Source organism: Panicum virgatum, chromosome 5K (genome assembly GCF_016808335.1).
Source record: "Panicum virgatum strain AP13 chromosome 5K, P.virgatum_v5, whole genome shotgun sequence".
In the NCBI taxonomy this organism is placed as follows: Eukaryota; Viridiplantae; Streptophyta; class Magnoliopsida; order Poales; family Poaceae; genus Panicum; species Panicum virgatum.
In genome coordinates this window covers 2,687,706-2,708,609 of record NC_053140.1, presented here as the reverse complement: position 1 = coordinate 2,708,609, position 20,904 = coordinate 2,687,706, and the positions used below count along the sequence as shown (strand labels likewise).

Genomic DNA, 20,904 nt, shown 5'->3' with positions numbered 1-20,904 from the left:
ACCTTTCTGCCTGCTTATATTTGCCTACTGCTCACGTACTGCACATGGTATCTGTTGCAATTTCTTCACTTGGAAAAATGTCATGCAACAAAATAGTAGAACAGTCCTGTAGCTATAAGACCAACTGCAAGTATGTTCTCCAAATTTATGAAATATTAGTTATGTCTTTTGTTATTAACCACAAATAATCCTCAGAACTACTACTATTTCTTGAAAAGAAGGCACAAATCCTAACAATAACAGAGATCTAACATAAATTTATGTTGCCAGTGCTTACACTTAATTCTAGCATTATTTGGTTCTATATATAAACTTGATTCTTATTTTATCCATAGAGAGAATTAAATTGGCACCCCAACAATGGATTTATATCCTTCACCCAGTCCATACAACAACCGACATTTGAGGCCTTTTGTTGTAATCAATCTGCAAACACCACATGGCGAGCTTCATCATCTGTATCAGTTCTTCTTTGTGAATTTGCATTTCATCGCCATTCATACCAATCAAATCTTCCAACTGATCATTCCTTGCCTTCTCTTGCAATATGCTAATGAGATGAACATTTTCTTGGGGTTGGGAATAATCAAGGTTCTTCCTCCCGCTGATAATTTCCATGACTACTACACCGAAGCTGTATATGTCAACTTTCTCAGTGATTTGTGATGTCAAGCACTCAGGGGCTAAATATCCAGGAGTGCCTCTCATTCTTGTAATCACTTGGCTCTTATCCCTGTCAATCATCTTAGATAGACCAAAATCAGAAAGTTTTGCACTGAAGTTGTCATCTAAGAGGATATTTTGCGGTTTGATATCCAGATGAGCAATTCGCTGCCGGCACTCTTCATGAAGATAAGCTAGGCCCTTGGCGATATCGGTGATAATCCTGCATTGTGTATGCCAATCAAGAGGCCTATTTACATCTCGGAAATAGATCCAGTTGTCCAATGATCCTTTTGACATATACTCATACACCAGGAGTCTCTGGGATTTCTCGGCGCAGAAGCCAATCAATCTCACTAGATTTATATGATGAATGTTTCCAATTATCTCAACTTCTGCCAAGAATTCCTTCTTTCCTTGACCAGCTCGATCCAGCTGTTTTACAGCAACTCTCTGCTCGCCTATCTGACCCTCAAAAACTGATCCGAATCCTCCTTTCCCGAGCAATTTGCTAAATTGCTCAGTTGCTACTTTCAACTGTTCAAATGTGAACCTAGTAGTCATACCTAGCACTTCTCCAAATTCATCGTCATCATCGCTATGCTGAAATCGCCTCCAACAAACTAATGTAGTGATGATCGCAGCAAGTAAAGATACTCCTGCTACTGTGAAGCCAGCAATTGCTTCTTTACCAATCCTGTTTCCTGTCGGTGTGGACGTACTCACCGTACCATTCGAGTTCGAGGGACTAGGACTAGGGGGTGAGTGCGTGTTCTGCACCTTAAGGTATGCAGTAGAACTATAGTGAGTAACTTCCCACTGATTTACTTGCAATGAAAAAACTTGTGTTGGCAGGTAACACGAGCCTTGAGAAGTGTCATTACCGCCGTACTGAAAGAATGCAGCCTTGCAGGAGCAGTTCCGCAAGCATGCCTTCTTGCAACTCTCTTCATCGATCATCTGAGGCAAAGCGGCCCTTGAATCTACAAAGTTGAAGTAAGAAACATTACTTAGAGCAAGGAGCTGGTGGTCTTGCATCGACGCACAAGAAATTGGAGCCACTGGCGTGCATCCGAGGTTGATCCTGCGGTTATCAGTCTGCTTGAAGTATGTAGAGTTGCTGTCAACTGGAATTGGGCATGTACACTGCCCATTGGTGCACATTCCGTACTCACCACAGACAGTCGGGTAAGCACAATCATCTACTTGCCCCTTGAGAATATCCTGTGTCATGGTCCATCCATCTATTCCTTTATACTGATACAACTTCAGATGTCCGTCTGATTCGAGCCTCAAGTACATCATTCCTCCTGCCGTCATGTTGATCTTGCTACCCGTCTCTAGAATTGATACATTGTCAGAGGAGGATGCAAAGATCGCCACCGAGTCATTTGTCAGGGTCATATAAGTTTTCCTGCTGCTGGATTTGGGCACCGTCTTTTGGTAGTAGAGTTGAGGAGGCGAAGATTCAACAAATGCATACAAACCATCAGCACGGACAGTAACATAAAGCTGATTGTTGATCGTCCAGTTGGTGGCGGAGGCATTCGGTGTCAACCTCATCCCTTCCACCAGTTGCTGGCCCGGGAGCAGACAATCTGCCGGGTGGCTGAACGACTCCCAAACCGGCGCGTTCTTGCGGTCGAAGAGCACCAGGTTGCCGGACTTGGTCACCGTCATCCCGGCAACGGACTGGTTTGAGGTGCCTGTGTACCAGACGAGGCTCCCGTCGGTGTCCCGGAGCAGCAGGTCGCCGGCGGCCGTGAAGCTGAGGGCGGCGTTCTCACGGACGGCGCGGTCCCGGTTCGCGGACCAGACGACCTGCAGGGTGCCCGCGTCGGGCCAGCTGAGGAAGCCGCCGCTGTCGACCTGGAGGATGCAGACGCCGAAGTAGAAGTCGGCGCACGGGTCGGCGCAGTAGAAGCACGCGGCGAAGGAGAGGCCTCCCTGCGGGGGAGCCTGGACGGACTGGAGGAGGAAGACGCTCACGGACATGCCGTCCATGTACCCGAAGCTCTGCTGCGCGCCACGGCCGCCCGCCTTCAGGCTGATGGCCCAGCTGGTGGAGACGTTCGTGGACGCCGGCGTGGGGAAGAGGTTGCCGCCCTGCGCGTGTGCGCGGCCGGCCGGCGCGAGCAGACGCGCGGCGGCGGCGGCCAGAAGCAGGCAGAGGAGGTCCGAGGGAGGCATGGAGCTGACAGGGAAGTGGCGCAGCAAGTCAGCACCGGCGGCAAGTGTTTGACGAGCCGAAACTGGAGAACGTTTCGCGAACGAGTCAGAGGTCATTTTCAAGATGGGAGGTGCCAAACGCTGCCGCCATCAACGACCAGAGCAACTCCAAGAGTTCGCTGAAAAGTTTTTTTTTCTTCCAAAATGATGTATCAGGGCTTGTTGTAAAAGTTTCTTTCCCTAAAAGTATATCAACCCACAGCAGAACGCTAATAACTATCACACAATATTTCAAAACAAGCCACGTCATCATCATTGAGCCCATTAGTTGGGCTACTACTACCCAACTCCCCCTCACGCAGCACCGCCCCTCCCCATAGCGGTCTCCAGTGTCGTCGCCAAGAACTTCTGCGCACAGAAGATTTTGCCGCCTCCTTGTCTAAGAAAAACAGTCCTGGCGATCTCCAATCTATCAGCCCCGTGAAGTTCGTTCTTCACCACCGCATGGTCATGCCCTGCCTCCTCTTCCTCTAGATCGAATCGTCTCTCTTATATATTCCTTGCGAAAAACAATCCAAGAACGCTCCCCCCCCCCAATCAGTAGGCACTATCAACATCATCTTTCATTTATTCGTCCACATTCTTTGTTCTAATCCACGAACTCGCGCGCGGCAAAAAAAAATTGCGGGAACGGATCACTCGCGCAGGGGGGAGGAGGGTCGCGGACCGATTGGGGGCGCAGCGGAGACGCGAAAATATGTGCAGTGAGGCCGACGGGATTCGCAACGCGGAAAGATTGGGAAAGTTTTGAGGGACCTGTTGGACTTCTGTTTTTTTATTTTTCTCCCTACAAAAGGTATTAGGGGTGGGATACATGTTCTTTTGGAGTTGGCCAAACCGCAAGTCTGACTAGCTAGAAGAAAAAGGAGAGCGCTACTAGACATGCATAGGAAAACGTATATAAAACCAGAGGCAAATTTTACATCGAGTGCCCATGAATGAAGCTGCCGTAACTAAAACCCTAAAATTACATGAATTCGATTTGTCGAAGAAGATGACATTTTCCCTCCTTTTCTCTATGGCTGCCTTTTCTAGCTAGCTAGCTAGAAGCCTGCTAGTGATGCTGCTGCAAGAATAATGAACATGCCAGAGACAAAGTAAAGCCGCTGATCTCTCATCAGGTTGTCGTGCAGGTTCTCCAGGAGCGACAGCTTCTGCTCGTGATACTGATTCCACGCCCGCTGCTCCTCGCTGTGACGGCGCAGCATGTCCTGGGTGGCGCGGGCGATCTCCTCCGCCGTCTGGCCCCGCCCGCCATGACTCCCCGTCGTCCCTGCTGCTGCGGCGTTCTCCATGCCGCCTCGATCGAGCCTCCCTCTTCTCCGGCTCCTGTCCGCTCCTTCTTCTTAGCGCTAGATGTCTCGGTCGATGTGTTTCGATGTCTCGCGCTCCCCTTCATATATACTACTCCGTATACGTACTAACGATATGCGGTTGGATTTGGAATCGTGTGGATCTCTTTCTTCCCTGCAGGGGCACCACATGCCGGTGTCGAGCACTGACTCGTGTCCGATACAGACATGAATGTTGACGCCGATCCAGGGCCAACACACAATCGCACTCGAATGTGCAGCACGCAGCGACGCTCCTTGCAACGCCTCCGCGAGATCCGGTCAGATCGGTTTAGTAGGCCGGTCAGACCGGTTTCGCCGGGGAGCCCGACGAAGATTCAACGAACACTCGCCTGGGAATAACCCCGTCAGGGCAAGCGCAACTTGGGTTGCCCTAGACTCGACAGGCCAGCTAGGGCGTCCTCAAACGCCATGGAGATGAGAGAAGAACAGCATATTGAAATTGGAAAAGAAAAGACAAAAAAGATAAAAAAAGGTTTGTGTTTGATCGATTGGATACCCTCAATCGGCCGTAACCCTTTATATTTATAGGGAGGGTTAGTCTTACTCTATTAGGAGTCGAAACCCTAATTAATTTCGTGTCAAAATACAACTCCTAACAAGCGGAGATATACAAATATTTTTCATGAATTTAGTTTGTTTGATTTTGTTCTAAGTATAGAGAACTTTTGTTTCACTTGTCCGTTTAAAATAGCAGGATGACAGGGGGATAATAATTTCTTTTGTACTGCTAGCACGATTTTTTTTTCTAGGTATCTAGTTTTCTTATTCCACTGGAACAATTTTTTATGCTCAAATATTTCTTTTCCAGTTCGAGCTACACTGTTTTCCTTTTGGAACAATTCGTTCATCCTAAATCTGCACATTTTAATCGTGAACATCGAATATTGTTCCACTCAATGAAAATAAGTTTCATTAAAATGTTAGTCGAGGAATCTCATTCAAATATACATCTCTATCTCTATCTCTACTTATTTCTAAGGCAACCGATGTTTCCTTTTTTTTTGAGATTACATAGTACATCTAAAGCACTTACAATATACGCACACTCACACCTACGCAAACTCTACCCCTATGAGCATCTTTGAAGACTGAGCCGGCAAATTCTCGAGATTGACGAAGTCATCATAAGCGCCTCGCCGTCGACGGGAACATCGCCTACCACTGAATGCACAATGCCATTAAATCTTAGAATATTCGCTCTCATGGGGAGTCGAACACAGAACCTCAGATGCTACCGAGACTCTTGTAACTACTAGGCTACAAGCCCTTTCGCGCAACTAACGTTTCCTTGGTCCATCCATCGTAACCGTTCCTAATCGGAATCAGAACAAATCAATCGAAATCCCAATCAGAACACAGATAATCAATGTCTCACACAATTGCGCACAACATGTACACATGAAGTGAGCGAACACAAAGTTGATGGTACTACGTAGATCTATTATAGTAACCGTAGCACCACAGGAGCACTATGCTAGTTTCTAATAAAGCAAGCAATGATTCCGCTAGTTTGTAATAAAGTAAACAATGATTTATTGGTCCGTCAATCGAAATTTTAATCGGAACTCGGACGAATCATCAAAAATTCTAATCGGAACCTGAACAAATCAATCCGAATCCCAATCGAAATCCGGACAATCAATACCTCGCGTGGTCACGGCACGGCTTGTACATGCTGTGAAATTGCAAAAACAAAATTAGTGGTCTCATATAGGTCTTGATAAAATTTATATTACCCGTAGCAACATATAAGCATACTAGTATAGATATATAAAGACGAGACATGCTTGTTACGTGTGAGGGCCAATCTATCTATTATGACGATTTTCTGAAAAAATAACGTAGGAGGCCGTGTAAACGCAGCACAATCATATCTTTCTTACAGGGGCAAACATAGGATTAATGGGCAACAGCACAGCGGACCCCCATCGTCCATGGGCCAGGGCACCATGCATGGTGCTCATGAAATGGGCCTGCAGCGACGTATGGCGTGGGCCATATCGAACATTGAAACATCTTTAGCCCAGCGGCCCAGCCTACTGAGATGGATGACAAAGACAAAGAGGGTCGCTCAAGGCCCGGTTTCGTTGTGCTGGCCCACACGTCAGGACTGGCTCGCCCTGCCCAGCCACCCCTTGCTCTGCTCTAGCGCTCGCCCGTCTGCCGGGAGCTATCTACTATTCACACCGCGCGCGAGCGGTCGCTGCTGTGCTGTCGCAGAATCATCATTATCCACTGCCAGACAGCCTCTGCGCGGCCGCCGCGACTGCGCCGGGCGCGGCCAGCCTTCGCCGGCGCGCACTCGTCACGCCGTTGCCGCGACCGAGGCGATCACTTTACCGGATGAACTCGGCTTCCCAACCGTTGCCGTGGGGTCGCCGCCGACCTGTTCGACGAAATGCGGCAGCGAGTTTCTTGGGTCTGGTACTACGAGGCCACGCAAGCAGAGCAGGCAAAATTGAAAATTATGCCGTGAATTGATCGGAGAGCTGCCCTGCCATTCTACAGCACACAGGTCCGTACGTATCCTCTTGCATGCCGCATCTAAACAAGTCGTTTACCAGTTGTACAGAAAGGGAACGATGCTAGTACCATGAATAGTTCGTGCACAAAGCGTCATTATTTCTCTGTTTGATCCTTGGTTCATTTCAAATTTACATATATAGCAGAGGTCCCAGGTCTTACAAGAAGGCTAATCATTACCTTCAGAACTTCAAGAGATCATATTAAATCAACTTGTAAACGATCAGAAGGTGTAACAAACTAATATTTGCAGTATGTTTTTTTTAAAAGAAACTGAAAACATAACACACTATCAATGACTTTCTACAACATAGAATGTCTTGTTGCAGGATCATTAATATATTTCTGACAATAGTTTCATATGTTCACCTCGGGGTAGAAAGTACTGATGCTATAGGTAGACTTGACAAGTTGGGCTCTCCAACCGGAACAGCATTCAAAGCACTTAGATCAAAGAAGTTAAACTCCAAGTTTGTTTCCACTTGCCTTTCTCCTTCCATGACCTTCACCACCAACGAGATGGCAGGCCTTCTACTACTGTCACTCTGTAGGCACCAAATTGCAAGATTCATCATCTCAAGCACTTCTTCCATGTGTATTTGCATGTCTTCACTATTCATGTCGATCATATCCTCCAACTTGCCATTCTTTGCCTTCTCTTGCAACAAATTGATGAGCTGAATGCTACCGACAGGTTGGGAATAATCTAGGTTTTTTCTTCCACAGATGATCTCCATGACTACCACACCAAAGCTATATACATCAACCTTCTCGGTGATTTGTGATGTCAGCCATTCAGGCGCCATGTATCCAGGTGTGCCCCTCATTCTGGTAACTACACGACTCCTGTCCCTGTCTATTAGCTTGGATAGCCCAAAGTCAGCAACTTTAGCATCAAAGTTGTCATCTAAGAGGATATTTTGTGGTTTGATGTCAAGATGAACAATTCTTTGCCTACAGTCCTCATGAAGATAAGATAGACCCTTGGCGATATTAGCTATAATCTTGTGTCGTGTGTGCCAGTCAAGTAGAGCTTTGTTATTACCATTGTATATCCACTTATCTAGAGATCCTCTTGGCATGTACTCATAGACTAATAGCCTGTGTGCTTTTTCTGCGCAGAAACCAATTAGCCTTACCAGATTGATATGATGAAGGTTGCCGATTGTCTGGACTTCAGCAAGGAATTCCTTTGTTCCTTGAGCAGCTTGATGCAAATGTTTTACTGCAACCAGTTGATCGCCTAACACTCCCTTGAAGACTGAGCCGAACCCTCCTTCCCCAATCTTACTGCTGAAATCTTTGGTTGCTACTTGGAGTGATTGAAAAGTGAACCTCGCTGGCATTCCAGGTAGGTCAGCGAACTCATCCTCATTAGCTTCCTCTTCATTTCTCGTGCATCTTAAGATAGCAAAGACAGTTGCAAACAGTACAAGGGCAGCAGTTACCCCACCAAGTGTGTAAGGTAGAACACCTCTCTTCTTTGGATGAGCAATCTGTACCTTCAGGAATGCCGAGCCCGGTGAAGATCCAACCAGTGAGAGGACTTGTAATGAGAGGACTTCTGATACCAGTAAGCATGAGCCATTTGAAGCCGTTTTGTGGTAGTGATACAGAGCAGCACGGCAAGAGCAGTTTCCCAAGCATGCTTGCTTGCAACTTTCTTCATCAGTGTGCACCCCAGCAGTCAGGTCAATGTAGCTGAAGTAAGAAACATTATGGACTTGTATCAGTTGATGATCTTCCTTAGATTGGCAAGATATTGGAGTGTCAAGGATGCACCCAAGACTGGGTTTATGGTCATCGAGTTGTCTGAAGTAAGTGCCACTTGTACTACTTGCCATCGGGCAGGAGCATTGGCCACTGAAGCAGATACCATAATCTCCACAAACGGATGGGTAATCGCACTGCTCTAGTTCAAAAACATCCTGCACTACCTTCCACTGAGTATCCATCCACTCATACAGCCTGAGATGCCCGTTGGACTCGAACCTCAAGCACTGAAGCGACTGAGAGGGTTGCAACAAATATATCGTATGTGTCTCATCACCTGATGCAGAATTAGCCACAACTAAGCTCCCGTTCATGAGGGTCATGTATGTATGTCTACCTATCCCCATATAAGAACCAAAAATTGTATCTGTGTTTCTGTAGTAGAGCTGTGGCTCTCGATACCCAGCAAAAGCGTAGATTCCATCAGGACGAAGGGTGAAGTAGAACTGATTGCTAACAGTCATATTGATGGAGGACATGTTGGGAGTGAGGCTTTGCCCCACGAGTAACCGCTGGCCGGGTAGCAGAGAATCCACTGGGTAATCAAAGGATTGCCATACCGTCACGTTGTGGTGGTCGAAAAGCACCAGGTTACCGGACTCCATCATGTTTATCCCGATGACAGACCGACCTGATGTGTTGCTGGACCAGACAAGGCTGCCGTCGGCATCCCGGAGTACCAGATCACCATCTCCGGTGAAGTTGAGGGTTGCATCCTGCCGGACCTGGCGGTCACAGTTTGCAGACCAGACGACGAGCCCTCGTACAACAAGTTCGTATTCGTTGGGGTCAGAATACAAACTAGGGTCGCCGGTGTAAATGGCATAGACCCCAAAGATGAAGGTCTCGCATGGAGAAATACAGTAGAATCCTGCACCGAAGGACAAACCAAGGTGGCCTGGGGTTGTGAGGGGGCGGAGTAGCCAAGGATCAACAGCTTGCTCATAACCACCTATGTCGGGTACCCTGCAGGTCCAGACGGTGGACAGGCTTGCTGAGGGTTCAGGGCCAAGCGAGCCGACTTGGCAGTAGGCTTGGAGGACTAAACAGGTGCCGATGAAGATGAAGAGGAGAAAGCCTAGTGCAGCCATGCTCTCATGCGAGGTGCAACTCTAGGCTCCTCTTGGTAATAGAAAGATGGCGGCGTCTGGAGAGGAAGACAGGAGACTGGTTTGCCATATGGTCACTAACGAACTGATATTGATGGTGGTGTCGATGTCGACCAAAATAAAATACTCCTGAATTACCTGCAACCTCTCATTTAGTCTCCAAAGTCGGCATCACAATTTGAACTGTACAGTATATTGCTATTTGGTGGCCCTTGGAAGACTTGACTCGTATCTTTCCTCAATCATCACTGGGTCCAGCATGGCTATATCCTTGCCCCTCCAAATCCCTGGCAATCCAGATTGGTTAATTATCGGGGCACAATCATAAGATGAGATTTTAATATCAAGGTTATTATTCCGGAGCTTCCACGGCACCACTGCTCGTACCAGATCAAGTGAATGTGAAGATCTCATCTGTCATGGAAGAATGGCATAGACCAAAGATGAAAGTGTGCATGGGAAAACACAGCAGAAACTGGCAGCGAAGTTCAGGCCAGTGTAGTCAGAGGCTAGGGTCAGCGGTTTGCTCATAACCACCTGGTTTGGGCTCGGGTACTGTGCTGGTCCAAACGTGTGGGCAAATTTGCCAAGGGTACAGGGCCAAGGGAGTCGAGTTGACAGTAGGTCTGGAGGCCTAGACAATCCCTAGTGCTGAAGATGAAGAGGATAAAGCCTTGAGCAGCCAAGCTCTCACGCTAGGCTCCCCTTCAGAAAAGAAAGATGTGTGCATCCGGGGAGGAATACATGGGACTGGTTTGCCAATTGAAACGACCAAAGTCATCTGCAAGACGGCGACTGCCATATTCGTCAGTCATTCTTTGTACACGGGTTTCTGCGTGCTTTATGCTTTTACTGCCCAGCAAACCAATTGGATCTGACTTATTTGGCCGCTGCCATGCTAAACACGGCCCATTCATCTTGATGGCGACCAAACATTGACTGACCTGTAAAGCTGTTGCTACTGTCCACTATGGCACTATCAGCATCATAATTGAACTGAAAACAACTCCCTCGGTAGACTTGACTCTATCTTTATAATTTTCTCACTGCTCCTAGTCCATTGATTAGTGTGCCTGATTGCAGGGTACAATGAAAATCTGAGCTGCTAATAGCGTAAGATTTTTGTTATTCTGAACCTTCCACTGCTTGCATCAAAGCAAGAAATTTCTTCTAGTTCTAAAAAGGGAAGACCTACCTACGACACGCAACAGCTCAAAAGAGCAACCAAGCATAGCAGTTGCTTTCAAGCGCCTAACAATGGTGCCCATTCCAGTTCCACCATGACCAAATCGCTAACTACCTCGGCTGAAGCTGAAAACAAGCCACCAAGCGGGCCCTGGGGTCTTTTACGGTGTACAATACTACCAATTGATAGTATGTAGTATAGAAAAGATCTAACCGTCCATTAGAAGGGATAAGATTGTCATTAATAATTTAATATAAATTGACAAGATTTTTTTTTTACATTTTAGCCCTCCATCCCCTCGTGTGGCCCCCTGGGATGCACACAGACTTGTACCTCTTGCCTCTTGTTGCTCTTGCCTGCGTGCGCCAGCAGGCAGTGACCGCGTCCTGCTAGTGCCGGTTTTCCTGCCGTTTCGAGACGACGGGACACAATGCCATATCTCGTGCAACTTTGCAGCCTGAACAGATTCGTGTGGATGGTGGTGGTTCTATAAACAGAAGAAGAAGAAGCTTCACAAGAACACTGGCACCTCATTCCTCAGCTCGCATTGTTGGCTTGGCCGCTTGGCATACCGCGCGCAGGTACTGAAAGTGAATTGCCGTGTGCAAAACAGATAATGCTTCTCCTTCGAATAAAAAAACCAGACAATTGCAGCAAGTTCATTGCCAGTGGCTGCGGCTGGCCCACACGTCAGGGAGGTAGCAATCGTCTCGCGGCAGAGCTGCCCAGCCACGCCCTGCCCTTCCTCTGTTCGCGGGGCCGCGATTGGGCAGGGGGCCGGCCAACCCCTCGCCGCCAGCAGCCTGTGCCCGCGGCACCGGCGCACTCTTCAACTACCCACACCTCACGCGTGCCTGCCGCGATCGTGGCCTTCATTGCGCAGGATGAGCCTGGGCATCCCAACCGCAACCGGTTGCCCTGTGCTCGCTGACCACCTGTTCGGTGAAATGCGGCAGCGGGGCGCAACAAGCAGAGAAGGCATAGCGTCGTGCCACGGCTTGCTCCCATTGCGGGAGAGCTGCCCTGACATTCAACAGCACAAACACTCGTATGTGTCCTCTCTCTTCCCTCTGCTGCATCTAAGCAGAAATTGTTGAATAGAAAATGGTTGGTGGCATCACCATAAATATACTTCTTGCTTATAAATCATAATATTCTTTCGGTTCGGTTCTGGATTCATGCCCATTTGACACATGTAACTGAGCCCTCAAGTCTTACAGGGACGGAAGGTCACTACCTGCACGCCTAGTGCATACTCATGTAAACATGTAATCACAATGCTAATGTTTCAGATTACTATACTCTGACAAGTTCACGCATACAATTTATTCTTTTAGAGGACAACATCCACCCGATATTGAGTAATTACTTTGTAGACCATATAAAGGCAATACTTACTTCAAGATCAGTAACCTTCTGCCAATAATTTTGTCTGTTCACCTTGGGACAGAGAGCCCTGATGCTATAGGCGGAGTTGACAAATTGGTCCCTCCAACTGGAACAGCGATCGAAGCGCTTAGATCAAAGAAGTTATACTGCAAGTTTGGTTCCACTTGCCTTTCTCCTTCCAGGACCTTCACCACCAACGACATAGCAGGCCTTCTATGGCTGTCACTCTGTAGACACCAAATTGCAAGATTCATCAACTCAATCACTTCTTCCTTGTGTATATGCATGTCTTCACTGTTCCTGTCGATCATATCATCCAATTCATTGTTCTTTGCCTTCTCCTGCAGCAAGTTGATGAGTTGAATGCTACCTTCAGGTTGGGAATAATCTAGATTTCTTCTGCCGCAGATGATCTCCATGACTACCACACCAAAGCTATAGACATCAACCTTCTCGGTAATTTGTGATGTTAACCATTCAGGAGCCATGTATCCAGGTGTGCCTCTCATTCTAGTAACCACATGACTCTGATCCCTGTCTATAAGTTTAGACAGCCCAAAGTCAGCAACTTTAGCATCAAAGTTGTCATCTATGAGGATGTTTTGAGGTTTGATGTCAAGATGAGCTATTCTCTGCCTACACTCCTCGTGAAGATAAGATAGACCCTTGGCGATATTAGTTATAATCTTGAGCCGCATGTGCCAATCAAGTGGCGCTTTGTTATCTACATTGTAGATCCACCTATCTAGAGATCCTCTTGGCATGTACTCATAGACTAATAGCCTGTGTGCTTTTTCAGTGCAGAAACCAATTAGCCTTACCAGGTTGATGTGGTGAAGGCTGCCGATTGTCTGGACTTCAGCAAGGAACTCCTTTGCTCCTTGTGCAGCTCGGTGCAAATGTTTTACTGCAACCAATTGACTGCCTAACTCTCCCTTGAAGACTGAGCCAAACCCTCCTTCCCCAATCTTACTGCTAAAATTTTTGGTTGCTTCTTGGAGCGATTGAAAAGTGAACCTTGTTGGCATTCCAGGTAGTTGAAGGAACTCATCCTCATCAGATTCCTCTTTATTTTGTCTCCATCTCATGATCGCTAAGGCAATTGCAATCAGAAGGCCAGCAATGCCCCCGCCAATTGCAATCAGTAGAACAACTCTTTTCTTCCCTGACCGTGGTGGATGTGTGATTTGTACCTTCAGGAATGCCAAGCCTGATGAAGATCCGACCAATGACCGGACTTCTGATACAAGTAAGCACGTGCCATTTGAAGGGTCTCGGTCATACCGAAACAGAGCAGCCTGGCAAGAGCAATTCCCCAAGCAGACCTTCTTGCAACTCTCTTCATCAGTGAGCAGTCCAGCATTCTGATCGATGTAGTTGAAGTAAGAAACATTGCTGACTGCTACCAGTTGATGATCTTCTATAGGTTGGCAAGATATTGGTGTGTTGAGGCCGCAACCAAGATTGGGTTTCCGGTCATCCAGTTGTTTGAAGTAAGTGCCACTTGTACTGCTTGCTGTCATCGGGCAGGTGCACTGGTCACCGGTGCAGATACCATAGTCTCCACAAACAGATGGGTAGTTACACTGGTCTAGCTTCATAACATCCTGTACTACCACCCACTGATAGAAGTTCCACTCATACAGCTTGAGATGCCCATCTAACTCCAACCTCACACATTGAAGCGATCGAGATGCTTCGAAGTTTTCTATTGGATATCCCTCATCTCTGGACACAGTAAAAGCCACCAAGCTCCCGTTCATGAGAGTCATGTATTGCAGCTCATTTGTCTCTGATACAGTACTTGTGTAGTAGAGTCGTGGTTCTCGATACCCGACAAAAGCATAGACTCCATCCGGACGAAGGGTGACATAGAACTGATGATGACTAGTCGCCAGATTGGTAGACATAACGGGAGTGAGGTTTTTTCCCGGCGAGCAACCTTTGGCCGGGGAGCAAAGCATCCACTGGGTAGTCGAAGGACTGCCACACCGTCACATTGTCTTGATCGTGGAGCACCAGGTTCCCAGCCTCTGTCATGTTCATCCCAACAACAGACCGGCCTGATGTGTTGCTGGACCAGACGAGGCTACCATCGGCATCCCGGAGCACCAGATCACCATCTCCGGTGAAGTTGAGGGTTGCATTCTGCCGGACCTGCCGATCATAGTTGGCGGACCAGACGATGAGCACCTGGTGTCCTCCTGCTCCATACAAGTAGGCGTTGGAGGTGGAACTCTGGTTCGCGGAGGAAGCCATGGCATAGACACCGAAGACGAAGGTGCTGCATGGGGAAAGGCAGCAGAATCCAGCGCCGAAGGACAGGCCACGGTAGTCCGGGCTTGCAAGGGGGCGGAGGACCGAAGGGTAAGTGGCTTTCTCATAATCGCTTTGGTCAGGCACTCTGCTGATCCAAACGGTGGACAAGTTTGCCGAGGGCAAAGGGTCAAGCGAGCCGGCTGCGCAGCAGGTCTGGAGGGCTAGGCAAGTGCTGGTGAAGAGGAAGAGGAGGAAGCCTAGAGCAGCCATGCTCTCATGTAGGCTCTCATGCAAGGTGAAACTCTAGGGTCCTCTTGAGGAAAGAAAGATGGCGCGCGGCGTCTGGAGGGGAAGACGGGGGACTGGTCCGCCATATGGCCACGTTGGGGTTTAGTACTGTTGCGCAGCTGTGAGAGAAACGACCCAAATCATTGTAGACTGACAATTGACATAGAAGCATTCGTCTTTGGCGTGCTTTTATTATCCAACGACTAAACCGATCGGAGTGGGGTGCCACCAAAATTATTGAGTCAAGTGCAACCTATTATCAATTGTCTCCAATCAGCATCACTTTGACTGAGAGCAAACTAAACTATAGTCACTCCGTTCGCTTCATCTTCACTGCATCCAACCAACAGTATTTCTCTCACACACAAAACCAGCACCAGTCAGCCAGCAGTATTTTTCTCTCACAAAAAATCAGCACCAGCCACTAACACCAGCCAGCCGAACACAGTGATATTTGGTATAGCTGTCAGAAGACCCAGACACCGAGACGCTCAATCAGCTTCTTCGTGGCTCCTTCCCCCTTGGATTTCTTTTTCGAAACAGACGCAGACACCGAGACGCTCACCCCTGTGACATTGCCTCCCTCGATGACTCGAATCCCTTAAAATTCAGATTGGTTCGAGACGACGTGGCAGGAGACCATATGCATCTCGTGCAACTTTGCAGCCTGAACAGAGACGGACGAGTGCTGATGAAGACGAATCATCGAAGATCCAAAAGAATACTCCTAGCTGCTCATTCCTCAGCTCGCACTGTTCGCTTGGCATACCCAGCGCAGGACCTCAGCAGATCCTTCCTGAAAAACTAAACAGCTGTTGTATATGTTCCTGTGGCTATAAATTTGCATTGCTTGCACACACACACGGAGGACGCACAAAGGACGCGGGCCACACGGCCATAGCTTCGACAGCGAGAAGGATCGATCCTGCGGCTTGCGAACGACCGTGCAGTGCTCCCTCGGCAGAGCGAACGGCAGGCAAGCCGGCGAAGCAGCCTGGTGAAGTGGTGATCTGCCGCCGACGCCGAGGGAGAGCTGCCCTGCCATTCGGCACGCCACAAGCGGCGTCCCGCAGCTCCAACCTCCTCTACCCTGCTTGGCGTACTGGTTGGTGACGTGGCGCCAGAAATTTAGCTGGGATGTGCGGCGCACTCAGCAAGGATGGGTGACGTGCCATCATCATGTCATATAAAACCATCTTCAAAACCGCTTAAAACGAATTATTCCCAACGGTTCGGTTTGTAAACTATAACGTGACTTTTCTTCAAATACCGGTTAATCCCACCAAGTTTACAGCTTGATGTAGTGTTGATTTTAAGGCCAGTACTGGTCAATGCACAGCGGAACGTTACGCGTCACTGAAAGAGTTGTAAATTAGGTGAGATTAATCAGTATTTGAAGAGAAATCTTTTTTTTTTTGATAGTGTATTTGAAGAGAAATCACAGTACAGGGTAGAAATCACTGCTAGGTCCATCTGTGTCATTTTTTTGAGGGAAAAAATCATCATCATTGTGGCATTGGGCCGGAGCCACCGGAGTTGGGTGATCGAATGGAAGCCACATTGGGCCGGGCCCGCTAGACCCGCATGGAAACTGGACCGAAAATGAGGGGATCTGGGCCTTCCAATTGGGGTCCGCGCTCCTTTCCCCGCAGTTCGGCTTCTGGGAATGGAGGAGAGGGCCGGAGCCCGGAGGGGACCCGGGGGAAAAGGAGGCCCCGTGACTTCACCAGCCACGCGCCGCCATGTCGGAGGCTGAATCGGCTGCAGCGGCGGTCCCTGCGGCAGCGGCGGGGCGGAAGCCCCGGCGGCTGCGGGGACACAAGAAGGGCGCCGTCACCTGCTGCGTCGCGTCCTCTGCCCGCCCGGGCGTCGTCGCGTCCGCCGGCGAGGTACGCGTTTCTGCTCACGCTGGTCCTCTACTCCTCCCAGAAGATTGTGCCGTAGAACCGGCGTCCCGCTTGGGAGTTTGTGCGTGAGCCCTGGTCCATGGGCGTTTCCTCCAACTGCCAATAGTCGCAGGGCGATTGGGCATGCTGTCTTCCACTGAGGACACGAGTCGAACACCTCATGGGCACTGGCTTCTGGGTGCTCCTTTGAGCTTCAGTGCGGCGCGGCGCTCCTTGATCTGAAGCAGGGAGCGGTTCAGATTATTGTTTTTTTTTTTGTCACTGCCAAACTGGGTGAGGAAACCATGCGCCAGCATATAATGGTTTTGCTTCTCTAACGGCAAGTTGAGCTTTGGCGCTGTGGGCGGTTCCTCCTTGCATTCTGCAGATGCGCTGAATGGCAATATCATTGTGCAATTAGCAGCGCGGATAAATTTTTAGTGTTCAATGACCGTGGCCATTGTCTTCATGGAAGTAAACTACTTGGTAGCAACCTTGTGCAACACCATGAGTTTTTGGCTATTCCTCTATCACATCATCAAAAGTTTCATGCTAAGTAGAAAGTATCAATTGGGAGGGATAAAAAATTTCAGGCAGTAGAAAGTACCGGGTACGCAGAGAAGCGAACAAAGTATCAATGTTGACTTGATCACTATGCTGCGAAATTGTGGTATTGTGTTCATAGGCTATTAGATGATTTCCTTATGTAGGCCTTTATTCCTTGTATAATTCCTCACTGAAGGTGATTCTACTGCAAATTTGCAATATCTTAATCATATAATTTCGTACTATCTGGCCCCTCTTATTTGTCTGCCCCTTGGATTAGTTCTCATGTTGTCATGACTTCTCCTACCACCTTAGGATGGATGTCTTTGCTGGTTTGATCTGCGCACCAAAGATGTGCTTCTGACCATTGAAGCAGCAAATAAGCCAATTTCTTCAATTTGCTTTAAACCAGGTCAGTAAGCCCTCCAAATCCGATTATATTCATATGGACATCCCTGAATCAAATACTTGGTGGGCATGTAAACATCTTTAATTAAATTTTATTGTTCATGTAGGAAATGAAGACTTCGTGTATGCCTCTGCTGGAAATGAAATATTGTCCTTTGATGTTCGTATGGTAGGTTCAGCGTCCATTTTTTTTTCCTTATAGTTTGAAGGTGTATGATCTGACTTTACTATTATGTTGCATGTACCTTGGTTTCTTGTCAGTAACATGATTACAGTGATTTTCTTGTAGGGACCTCAATCAAAGCCATTAGAGACATATAACTACAATAGAGATGAAATCAATCAGGTAGCGTGCTATTCTACATTGCTACTACAAAATATTCTTTATTTAGAATGAATTGCTGCTGTCACCATGTAAACTTTCTTATACAGTTCTGTTCATGGTTTCATGATGATATTGAGTTGGGCTAAAGATTCAGAATATGATACTTCCACTTTTGATGCAGATTGCTGTCAGCTCTAAAGGTTTTCTTGCTGCTGCAGATGACAGTGGGGATGTTAAGGTATTGAGTACATTGCAAGTGTATGCGCATAAATGTTGAAGACTACTGCTGCTTCTATCATTTTTTAACAAATACGAAACACCATTGTGTGATTTTGGTGTTGGCTATTTTCGACATTGTAGTGTGAAAATGGTGAAAAAGTTTCTTTTTCAGGGCCAGTAAAAGTGTAAAACAAATTCAGTGGTGCACTGTTTTTGCAGCTTTAAGTGATAAAAATATTGTATCACAGTTCTTGAAATATTCTACTTCCAAAATGACAGAAATAATGCACCCAAAGTTAGGCACAAGCTGTGCATCTTAGGATACCAAATAAGATTGCTGTAAGAACCTTTGTCATTATGGGCTTATTTACTGGCTTATCTATTATATAAGAAACCTTTGTCATTATGGGCAAATTTTACTGGCTTATCTATTTCCGCTTTCATTTTGAAACCTTAAATCGGAAGTGGATTGATAGTTTGAGAACTTGAGTACAGTAGAATGAGTTCCTCTCAAGTTAGAAGAAAGAAGTGTGCAGCACATTGGTCGCCTATCCAGTCCTGTACTCCTGTTTAATGATTTTTCTTGAGATCCTCGTTTCATTTTGCAGATTGTCAGTACCATTCAGAAATGCCTGTATAAAAGATTGAGGGAAGCCCACACAAGTGTATCCTTATTTAGTGTAACTGGATGCTTTCAATAATTTTTATTTGAATAGCAGTACCATTTTATGTTTAAATTGTACTATGCTTTCATCTTCATGCAACCTGTATATCAGTTGTTCCTTAATGGTTTTTGTACAGATTTGCAGCACTGTACAATTCATTCCTTGGAGACCTTGGACAGGTTAGTTCTACATCTTTTTGGCTTCATATTGTAGTCTTGTTTCATTGTTTTGTCAACTTATTAGGGAGCAAATACAAGAAAAATTTCTTGTATTCTTTAATGCTGAAATTTTCAGTGTTTCATGCTCGCTAAAGATAGGTTTCATTTGGCAGCTATCACTGGTGGCCTTGACTCGAAGCTTGCTGTGTGGGATTTTTCCAAAGGGCGAACGCTATTTTCTATTGATAACGGTACATCTGTTACTTTATATTAAATGCCTGTGAATAGCTTGCATTACTTAAGTGGCTCCAAGTTATATTTGTGTCTTCTATAATAAAATATTCTAACAGTTCCTAATGGATATAATATATTTGCTTTAAGCATGGTCAATTGACCCTTATTATTGTTTGTTAGAAAGTGGACTCACCTTGCTAAAAAAGTATGTTGATCTATTACATAGCTGTATATGGTATTTTTTTCACCTCAAAATACTTTCCAATTTGGATCAATCAACACAGTAATTTATTATTGAATTTCAGGATCACCTGAATTACAAAATGGCAGTTCTTCCGGGAGTGCAGGGCAATGTTTGAACCCTGCTTTTGTTCATTCGCTAGCAGTTTCTGAAGAAGGCATTTTGGGTGGGCTGTACAAAGTTTGTGCTGTTGCAAGGGGCGATGGTGCTGTTGATGTAGTTGATCTCGAATATGAACTGGCACCTTCTAAATCGAAAGGACCTCCTCGTCTAGCAACATCAACAATGAGTTCAAAAAGAACTGAACCTGGAGATGGAAGCAGTAATCAATGTCAAGTGGAAAGGATACATCTTGATTTCACAATGGGTGGCCATACTGCAGCTGTGTCTTGTGTGTAAGTCCATTCTATTGATGTATCACTTACATCTCTCCTTAAAAAGAAACTAATCAGCTGCTTAACAGAGCATTTTCTGCATTTGGTGAGAAAGGAAAGTTCCTTGTTTCAGGCGGCAATGATTCATCAGTGAAGATATGGGATTGGTCCAAAGGATTTTCTTCTGAAACAAACAGCGATGCTGAATTGGTGTTGGATATTGATGTAAAGAAAAAGGTCAGAATTAGATCTTCATTTTTCTTTGAACTATAGTTTCTGGCTAATTACGTGCACAGTTCAGAACAAAATATATATGTTTTTTAAAAAATGGATTTCTTTGGCTCAATAATTGTTTTGCAGGTAAATTGGTTGTGTACTACCCCAACCGACTCAGATAATCTGATTGTGTGCGACACATCCAAGGTGGTCAAAGTATACAATTTTCGGTAGATAGATTGATGAGGCCATCAGCTTGTTGGACAATTTTCTGAGGTAGCGAATGTTGCCTGGCCGTCTGGTCTGTCTGTCTTGAGTTGGTCCTGACTCCGGTTTCCAGATACATGATGCCAAGCCTGCAGCAGATATTTCTCTGAGTCGATAGCTCAAGATTTTTGTTTAGCACTTTGCAATATCAGTTGCAGGATAGCATGAAGCCGCTAAACTATTTATTATTTTCTTACGAGACAGATCTTACTTCGTTGTGATATTTTTTGTACCTCCACAGGCTTCTAGCTAGACTCGGCATGTATATCTTCGTTGTATGATGAAATGAAATTTTGATTTTCAAGGAAAACCTTTGTGTGCTGTTATGGTATGCATGATTTTTCAAAAAGATGTTGAGATGTGTTTTATCCTTTTGATCGTATAGATTGCAATATGGTTCTGGAACACCATACATGCTAGTTGCTGGGAGTACTTATATATGCTACCATGAATAACTGCAGTTAAATCACTCATATTTTGTCAGCAGTATAATTAAGAAGCCTGTTTGACTATCTCAGAATGATCTCTGATGCACGCCTTGCCTTGCTGCAAACGAGTTGCAGTTAAGATTTGGCCGCGAAATGCCGTGAT

General features: G+C 46.5%; 3 protein-coding genes and 1 pseudogene across 5 annotated transcripts; 1 reads left to right on the top strand and 3 right to left on the bottom strand.

Annotated features, from left to right (window-relative positions):
* Positions 1-231: 231 nt before the first annotated feature.
* LOC120705643 (G-type lectin S-receptor-like serine/threonine-protein kinase SD2-5) lies at positions 232-2,992 on the bottom strand. Its single transcript, XM_039990096.1, has one exon. It carries the CDS (start codon positions 2,947-2,949, stop codon positions 376-378), a length of 2,574 nt encoding a protein of 857 aa, XP_039846030.1. The 5' UTR covers positions 2,950-2,992; the 3' UTR covers positions 232-375.
* A 3,853-nt stretch (positions 2,993-6,845) lies between these two features.
* Positions 6,846-10,644, bottom strand: LOC120705645 (G-type lectin S-receptor-like serine/threonine-protein kinase SD2-5). Its single transcript, XM_039990097.1, has one exon. The coding sequence runs from the start codon at positions 9,632-9,634 to the stop codon at positions 7,136-7,138; it is 2,499 nt and encodes an 832-aa protein (XP_039846031.1). The 5' UTR covers positions 9,635-10,644; the 3' UTR covers positions 6,846-7,135.
* A 1,292-nt stretch (positions 10,645-11,936) lies between these two features.
* Positions 11,937-14,868, bottom strand: LOC120705646 (annotated as a pseudogene).
* A 1,587-nt stretch (positions 14,869-16,455) lies between these two features.
* Positions 16,456-20,646, top strand: LOC120705649 (WD repeat-containing protein 53-like). Of its 3 annotated transcripts, none has more exons than XR_005688032.1 (11): positions 16,456-16,663; positions 17,522-17,618; positions 17,722-17,783; positions 17,904-17,960; positions 18,121-18,177; positions 18,767-18,823; positions 18,960-19,002; positions 19,155-19,232; positions 19,521-19,851; positions 19,964-20,067; positions 20,191-20,644. XR_005688032.1 is itself a non-coding variant. In XM_039990102.1 (11 exons), exons 1-11 carry the CDS (start codon positions 16,517-16,519, stop codon positions 20,278-20,280), a joined length of 1,167 nt encoding a protein of 388 aa, XP_039846036.1. In that variant the 5' UTR covers positions 16,461-16,516; the 3' UTR covers positions 20,281-20,646. The 3 variants fall into 3 exon arrangements, 1 of the variants encoding a protein (XP_039846036.1); XR_005688031.1 differs by having other exon boundaries at positions 19,951-20,067; XM_039990102.1 differs by having other exon boundaries at positions 16,461-16,663; positions 19,920-20,067; positions 20,191-20,646.
* Positions 20,647-20,904: the final 258 nt, after the last annotated feature.